General features: G+C 44.0%; 1 protein-coding gene across 1 annotated transcript; it reads right to left on the minus strand.

Moving 5' to 3' along the window:
* Positions 1 to 1,584: 1,584 nt before the first annotated feature.
* On the minus strand, positions 1,585 to 4,467 carry LOC115159757 (stanniocalcin). Its single transcript, XM_029709789.1, has 5 exons — positions 4,236 to 4,467; positions 3,766 to 3,908; positions 3,426 to 3,533; positions 3,034 to 3,137; positions 1,585 to 2,827 (listed from the first exon to the last, which is right to left on the minus strand). The coding sequence occupies exons 1-5, from the start codon at positions 4,351 to 4,353 to the stop codon at positions 2,530 to 2,532; spliced, it is 771 nt and encodes a 256-aa protein (XP_029565649.1). The 5' UTR covers positions 4,354 to 4,467; the 3' UTR covers positions 1,585 to 2,529.
* Between the last annotated feature and the right edge of the window lie 4,754 nt (positions 4,468 to 9,221).

The following is a 9,221-nucleotide window of genomic DNA, read 5'->3' on the forward strand; positions in this document are numbered from 1 at the left end:
GAATGGATCTGCTATGATCCAAACCTCCACAATAACAATCCAGAAGGAATGGATCTGCTGTGATCCAAACCACCACAATAATGATCCAGAAGGAATGGATCTGCTGTGATCCAAACCACCATTTTAGAAACATAACTTTTTACTACAGCCATTTGTTTCTGAGGCAGTTGAGACGTATGTTTTACCACATGTATTCCTGACATGTTGAGAGGAGAGAATTAACATTTTATTTAACTAGGCAAGTCAGTTAAGAACAAATTCCTATTTACAATGACGGCCTACCCCAGCCAAACCCAGATGACACTGGGCCAATTGTGCACCACCCTATGGGACTCCCAATCATGGCCGGATGTGATTCTGCATGGATTCAAACCAGAGACTGCAGTGACACCTCTTGCACTGAGATGCAGTGCCATAGACCGCTGCGCCACTCGGGAGTAGGAGAGAGAGAAAGAAAAAAGAGAGGTAGAAAAGAGAGAGAAAAATCATGTTTTCTATGTCATTACTGAACACTTAGGGACTCATTAGCAGTATAGATGATTCCCTCTGGTACCCCCCCCCCCTTTCACACTGTTTGGGCCAACAACCTGATCTCACACACTCATTATCCTTATTATTATATATTATTATTATTATAATGACATCGTAACTGATCAGACTGATTGATAAAGGACCCATTATCATTAGTGATATTGTCAGTAGTATTATCTCAACAGTTGATCACAATAAACAGGATGTTTTGAACCACTGCTGTACACTGGTTTCCTGGACACAGACTTGTTTGGAAAACAGGCCCTAAGTACTTGAACAGATGAGTATGTGAAAGCATAGAAACTGACTGAGAAAGTGGTGAGAAGACAGGAGGTTTTACTGGCCTGTAATTTAGACTGCTGGCTGTATGTACAGAAGTCTGGTAAAGCCATAGGCCTGGGGAGTTTGGCTGGGACTGGAGAGACATACCAGAACTAGTCTTGCTGTACCAACGACTGGGCTGTACCAAGGTAGCACTGCCCCTGACCAGGGATCAGCCAACGTTGTGATGCCCCTGACCAGGGATCAGCCAACGTTGTGATGCCTCTGACCAGGGATCAGCCAACGTTGTGATGCCCCTGACCAGGGATCAGCCAACGTTGTGATGCCTCTGACCAGGGATCAGCCAACGTTGTGATGCCCCTGACCAGGGATCAGCCAACGTTGTGATGCCCCTGACCAGGGATCAGCCAACGTTGTGATGCCCCTGACCAGGGATCAGCCAACGTTGTGATGCCCCCGACCAGGGATCAGCCAACGTTGTGATGCCCCTGACCAGGGATCAGCCAACGTTGTGATGCCTCTGACCAGGGATCAGCCAACGTTGTGATGCCTCTGACCAGGGATCAGCCAACGTTGTGATGCCCCTGACCAGGGATCAACCACAGGACTATATTGCCACCCATTGGATTGAAATGGGAATGACAGAGCAAACTATGAAAATACCTTAACCTCACACTACACCAATGCAAATTATTAAAGATCACCAATGTTTGAAACTGTGATCGTTTAATCACTAGTGAGTTTCGACACAAATCACCTCAGACAAAATGATGAAGATCACAACATTTATTCATAGCAGAGAGAATGACCCCAAGCCCCACGGTGTATAATACCAGACAAGCACACATTCTCACACAGGATCTCTAAACACACACGACAAAACCACATCTGAGGAACACAGCATAGGATCACTCTATAATGTCTTGACACACTACAGGATCTTACATGAACACAGATGAAGACAGGGAGGGACGCGGTGAGTCCCACGACCAGCATGGTGACATCACACTGTCCCTCTGAGGAGGTGGTGACATCCTCATAGAGCAACACATCAGCCAGTGACGTCATATCAGGATGTCAAACCCCACCCACTGCAGGAAAACTCAAACCAAGTTTCAACATCATAAATAAACATTCTGTAAGAAAATAAATATCAATAATTGTATAATAATATACCCATAGGTCTTTAATGACTGGTCAAAACGGGGATGTCATGGCTGTAGTGCCACGTTGAAATCAAATGGAACTACAGTGATGGTTCCTTCTCTTACGTGGCATTTGAAATGTTTAAATTGTTAATATTAAATGATCTGACTTTTCAACAGCTCTCATGTTTAGTTGAGTCTATTCTGAGCAGATTTAATCCTCCACATTCAAGCTCTAGCTAACAGGTTTAATATCCCCCTCATCAAGTATCAACCCACACAGAAATACTTTCAACAGCATTTACAGATAGATGCTTCCCCAAATCAAATACTACATTACAACAGCCCCAAACTTCCATTAATCATTTAGCCTTAATCGTTTGAGGGTAAAGCTATGTGTGTGTGCCTGTGTGTGAAAATGTGTGTGTCAGTGTGCGTGCGAGTCAGTGTGTGTGTGAGCAAAGCTATCATGAGTGTGTTTTGTGTTTAAGGTATCTGTGGTGTGTGTGTGTACACGTGAATGTATGCTTAAGGTATAAGTGGTGTGTATGTCTGTCTCCTCTTCTCCAATCTACTCCATCTCTCTCTCCAATGCCTCCACAGAGCGTTTCCTAGCGAATAGGTGGGTGGGGTCTCTTCCTCTCATGCTGGGCTGGATCTTGAAGGAAGGAGCCGACCCCATTGGCCAGCGCCAGCCAGCGGGGGCAGAGTTGGGACCCTGGTTAGAACCCTGGGGGCAGTGTTTGTTCTGCAGCAGCTGGAAGAGAGTTTCCATGTCTGGCCCCAGCCTAGCAACAAGCCCTGCCCTGACCACAGCCACTGTCTCCTCATCACAGGCTAGCAGGGACTGGAGCAGAGTGCTGTAGTACCTGGAACACACACACACACACACACCGTGTTATGACATACACACACACACACAGTACGAACAAATATAAAAATGTATGCACTCACTACTGTAAGTCGCACTGGATAAGAGCATCTGCTAAATGACTAAAAATGTAAAAAGTTAGACACACATACACCGCGATAGTCCCACACACGCACAGACTCACACAAACACTGACTGGCTCACCTGTTGGGGAAGTGTGCAGGGACCTGCACCACCTCTCCGATGGCCTCAGGGTTGGAGCGAGCCACACCACAGATGTCCAGTCTACTGTAACACTCCTCCTGGACCTAAACACACACACACAATCATTGTAACTCAGAAATGAGCACTTCATGTTGACACACAGTAGAGGATGACAAGTGGCCAAGTGGTTAAGCGTGTTGGGCCAATAACTGAAAGGTTGCTGGTTTAAATCCCAGAGCCAACTAAGTGAAAAATCTGTCAATGTGCACTTGAGCAAGGCACTTAACCCTAATTGCTCTGGATATGACAAAAATGTAGAGCTCATTTTGGCACCAATAGGATGATATGAAGGCTGACATGGTGTTCATCTCCAATAAAGCAGAGTGACTGACCTCAGAGATCATTCTCTGGAAGACTCCACAGCGCCTGATGGTCTGGAAGACTTTAGACGTGACGCCGTTGGCAATACACCTCAGACTCTCCTTTACAAACGTCTTACCCTGCACACACACACACACACAAACACTGGGTTAGAGACACTGTGTGTGTGTGTGTGTGTGTAGGCTTACCTACTGTGTGTGTGTGTGTGTGTGTGTGTGTGTGTGTGTGTGTGTGTGTGTGTGTGTGTGTGTGTGTGTGTGTGTGTGTGTGTGTGTGTGTGTGTGTGTGTGTGTGTGTGTGTGTGTGTGTGTGTGTGTGTGTGTGTGTGTGTGTGTGTGTGTGTAGGCTTACCTGTGTGTTAAAGGTAGCTGCGGTGTGAAAGAACAGTTGACAGATATCGTGCATGCCATCAGTGTCACAGGTAGAATTCTCCAGGCAGGCAAACGTACCACATCCCACGGCTAGAGCACCATTCAAACACCTAGCCACATCCGCTAAAGAGAGAGAGATAGAGAGAGAGAGAAAGAGACAGAGACAGAGAGAAAAAGAGACAGAAAGAGAAAGAGAGAGAGAGAGAGAGATAGAACTTTAGCAATGGCCCAGTCCTCTTGACAGAGGCTGTAATGGGAAAGACTAACATACATTAAGGAATTTGCCTATTTCTCTAGCCATGGCAATGTAACTATTTTAGAAGAAAGGCAACTTTCATAACCAACTCTTGTGCATGGACCTAATGCATCCTGTCTCTGCAGACCTTTCGGATAAGAACTGCAGTTTGCATATTTTTTTCATAGTAGGCTAACCAGATGTAGGCTACTCACAGGGGCTGTTGGATGAGAAGCGTGCACGGCGAGGAGAATCTTCCTCGGGGTCGGTGTCGAAGGTGGCGGCAGTCCCCAGGACGAGGAAGACCGCGCACAGGCCGAATTTTGCGAGCATCTTGTCAGATGGTGATGTTCTTCGATGCGACAGGTTGGACAGGTCGGCTTGAATTGTCTGTGGAGAACAGTTGGGCTGTTGATATCTTGTTCGTTCACTGACTGGTGTTAGTTACGGGCCGTTTTTATAGCCGTTTGTTATATAAATCACTAGATAACCCGCGGGTTTGTCCAATCAGCGCCCGGCATCTCCAGTGGGGGTCAGCGGCGCGCGCTATAGAATGTTTCCACTGAGTTTGTGCTTTGGAACTTTTAAACTTTCCGTGCGTGGGCTTATATTTATTCATGATATAACTTTCATTGTGAACATTGAAATTTGTGATGATTTTATTCCCAAGTGCACTGTGTTGTGAATTATTTAAGTAAAATACTGTTTTGAAACAAGCACGGAGCATGCCTCGAACCCTAGACCTTCTTGCCCGAAGTCCAACGCGCTATCGGCTGTTCCCCAAAAGCATGCTCAAGCGGCAGGGTCGATATCCGCACTTATAAACCCGGATCGTTACAATACTTTAAAAGTACTACTTAATTATTTTTGGGCGGTATCTGTAATTGACTTTACTATTTATATTTTGGACACTTTCACTTCACTACATTCCTAAAGAAAATAATGTACTTTTTACTCCATACATTTTCCCTGACACCCAGAAGTGCTAGTTACATTTTGAACGCTTAGCAGCACAGGAAAGTGGTCCAATTCACACAGGAGAACATCCCTGGTCATCCTCTGCCTCTGATCTGGCGGACTCACTAAACACAAATGCTTCGCTTGTAAATTACAGTTGAAGTCGGAAGTTTACATACGCCTTAGCCAAATACATTTAAACTTGAGTTTTTCACAATTCCTGACATTTAATCCAAAAATTCCCTGTCTTAGTTAGGATCACCACTTTATTTTAAGAATGTGAAATGTCAGAATAATAGTAGAGAGAATGATTTATTTCAGCTTTTATTTCTTTCATCACATTCACAGTGGGTCAGAAGTTTACATACACTCAATTAGTATTTGGTGGCATTGCCTTTAAATTGTTTAACTTGGGTCAAACGTTTCAGTTAGCCTTCCACAAGCGTCCCACAATAAGTTTGGCGAATTTTGGCCCATTCCTCCTGACAGAGCTGGTGAAACTGAGTCAGATTTTTTAGGCCTCCTTGCTCGCACATGCTTTTTTAGTTTTGCCCACAAATGTTCTGTAGGATTGAGGTCAGTGCTTTGTGATGGCCACTCCAATACCTTGACTTTGTTGTCCATTTGGAAGACCCATTTGCGACCAAGCTTTAACTTCCTGACAGATGTCTTGAGATGTTGCTTCAATATCTTCACATAATTTTCTATCCTTATGATGCCATCTATTTTGTGAAGTGCTCCAGTCCCTCCTGCAGCAAAGCACCCCCACAACATGATGCTGCCACCCCCTTGCTTCACGGTTGGAATGGTGTTCTTCGGCTTGCAAGCCTTCCCGTTTTTTCTCCAAACATAACAATGGTCATTATGGCCAAACAGTTCTGTTTTTGTTTCATCAGACCAGAGGACATTTCTCCAAAAAGTATGATCTTTGTCCCCATGTGCAGTTGCAAACCGTAGTCTGGATTTTTTATGGTGGTTTTGGAGCAGTGGCTTCTGCCTTGCTGAGCGGCCTTTCAGGTAATGTCGATATATGACTCGCTTTACTGTGGATATAGATACTTTTGTACCTGTACCTTCCTCCAGCATCTTCACAAGGTCCTTTGCTGTTGTTCTGGGATTGATTTGCACTTTTCGCACCAAAGTACATTAATCTCTAGGAGAGAGAACGCGTCTCCTTCCTGAGCTGCGTGGTCCCATGATGTTTATACTTGCGTACTATTGTTTGTACAGATGAACATGGTACCTTCAGCCGTTGGGAAATTGCTCCCAAGGAGCATACACCACCCGATGTCACAGGAAGGCCAAAAAGTTAATCAAGGACAACCACCCGAGCCACTGCCTGTTCACCCTGCTATCATCCAGAAGGCGAGGTCAGTACAGGTGCATCAATGCTGGAGAGATTGAGAGAGATTGAGAAACAGCTTGTATCTCAAGGCCATCAGACTATTCAACAGCCATCACTAACACAGAGAGGCTACTGCCTACATACAGACTCAAATCATTGGCCACTTTAAGAAATGGATCACTAGTCACTTTAAATAATGCCACTTTAATAATGTCTTACATTACTCATCTCATATGTATATACTGTATTTTATACCATCTATTACATCTTGCCTATGCCGCTCGGCCATCGCTGTTTTCACCTTGTCATTATGGGGTATTGTGTGCAAAAATTAATATTTTTAATCCATTTTGAAGGCACTGTATGTGTGTGTGTGTTATCAGGGGGAAAGAGGTAATTGGTGAAGGTGGCAGAGTTTCCAAGATGACCTGTGTTACCCGGGGCGACTTCTTTGGATCTGATAACATCTCATAGCTCACACACACACACACACACACACACATACACACACACACGCACACACACACACGCACACACACACACACCTCTTCAGCCTATAATGGGTTAAATGATCTGATAAGGACCTCAGTGCTGTGACGTCTGAGAACGGAAATGATCCTGTTTTACCTTTCATTAACTTTCTCCTCATTCACTCTCACACTCATTCTCACACTCTTCCTCTCATTATTTCTCCCATTCTTCCTTTCACACACCTCTCCCTCCTTCTGGGTGTTTCTGCATGACACTGTGTTCTGTGAAGGTATTCAGCCATTTCATACAGGGTTTCAGGTTTTTATTTTGCTTATATGTTCCACAACTAAATGTTGTGGAACTGTACACTATTCCCCGGCCCATTCAGAACAGATCAACACAAACAAATCTCTAGAATATACTTTTTCTTGTAGAAAACTCATGAAGAGCATGTGAAAACAACAGCTGATTGTCTAATTACCTGGAGATTCTATAATCCTCAGTTCACCCTGGCAGAGACAGCCTGTGTACCTGATAAACCCACCTGGTATACTAGGTAAACCTAGTACACCAGGTAAAAGCACCTACACCTAGGCAGGTTCGCATTCAAATGATGTTTAAAGCCTTGAGACAATTAATACATGGATTGTCAGTGGTGGAAAAAGCACCCAATTGTCATACTTGAGTAAAAGTAAAGATACCTTAATAGAAAATGACTCAAGTAAAAGTGAAAGTCACCCAGTAAAATACTACTTGAGTAAAAGTCTAAAAGTATTTGGTTTGAAATATACTTAAGTATCAAAAGTAAATATAATTGCATAAATATACTTAAGTATCTAAATTAATTCCTTATATTTAGTAAACCAGAAGTCCCCATTTTTTTTACGCGTAGCCAGGGGCATACTCCAACACTCAGACATCATTTACAAACGAAGCATGTGTTTAGTGAGTCCGCCAGATCAGATGCAGTAGGGATGACCAGGGATGTTCTCTTGATAAGTTTGTTAATTAGACAATTTTCCTGTTCTGCTAAGCATTCAAAATGTAATGAGTACTTTTGGGTGTCAGGTAAAATGTATGGAGTAAAAAGTACATTATTTGCTTGAGGAATGTAGTGAAGTAAAAGTAAAAGTAATCAAAAATATAAATAGTAAAGTACAAATACCCCATAAAACTACTTAAGTAGTACATTCAATTATTTTGACTTAAGTACTTTACACCGCTGTGGATTGCGTATGTATGCCATTCAGAGGGTGAATGGGCAAGACAAAAGATTTAAGTGTCGTTGAATGGGGTATGGTAGTAGGCGCCAGGCGCACCGGTTTGTGTCAAGAACTGCAACGCTGCTGGGTTTTTCATGTTCAACAGTTTCCTGTGTCTATCAAGAATGGTCCACCACCCAAAGGACATATAGACAACTTGACACAACAGTGGGAAGCATTGGAGTCAACATTAGGAAGATGTTCCTAGTGTTTGGTATACTCAGTGTGTGTTTTTAAGTCAGAACTCTAGATCCCAGCCAGACTCCTCGTCTGGGGGCGGGTCCTCGTTGTCATCAGGGAAACAGTCAAAGTTGCCAGTGTCCAGTGGACCCTTCACCTGGGAGAGAGGAGATAGTGCTGTGTGTGTGTGTGTGTGTGTGTGTGTGTGTGTGTGTGTGTGTGTGTGTGTGTGTGTGTGTGTGTGTGTGTGTGTGTATGTGTGTGTGTGTTCACAGTAGGAGTGAAGGGAGGGGCCAGAGTTGCCTGTCGGAGTCCCTCCCAGTTAAAAACTTCAAACCACCTGGAGACAAACAGGAAACAGTCACACCCAGAACCAAACAATCACACCTCTCCTTGTAGTATCAAGACGACCTGGGCTGTGTCCGAAATGGCACCCAATTCCCTATAAACTGCACTGCCTTTAACCAGAGCCCTATGTGGCCAATAGGGTTCCATTTCAAGTGAAGGCATGAAAAAAGACAACCTTGACAAAGTCAAATACTGACTCTTAGGCATAGAACTGAAGCGAAATCATATCTGTTGCTTCAACTGCTCTAGTGAGAATCATGCCTGTATGGTAGCTAAATAATTCAACTTTATATCAGAAAATATAGCTATTTCTATTCCATGCAGTCCTATTGCTAGGTAGGAACAGTAGTCATCACCACCATGGTAATTCTTACTTGTGTTTTTGAATGTCCTTCACCCCGTTCTTCTGGTTCCCCACCCTCTCAGATGGGTTGTCCCTGTGCAACACACACACACGCAAACACACACACAAACACACACACACACACACATATACACACACACATACACACACACACACACACACATACACATACACACACACACACACACACACACACACACACATACACATACACACACACACACACACACACACACACACACACACACACAGGTGCGTGTACCTGCCGCTGAGC

This window comes from Salmo trutta, chromosome 23 (genome assembly GCF_901001165.1).
Source record: "Salmo trutta chromosome 23, fSalTru1.1, whole genome shotgun sequence".
Taxonomy (NCBI): domain Eukaryota; kingdom Metazoa; phylum Chordata; class Actinopteri; order Salmoniformes; family Salmonidae; genus Salmo; species Salmo trutta.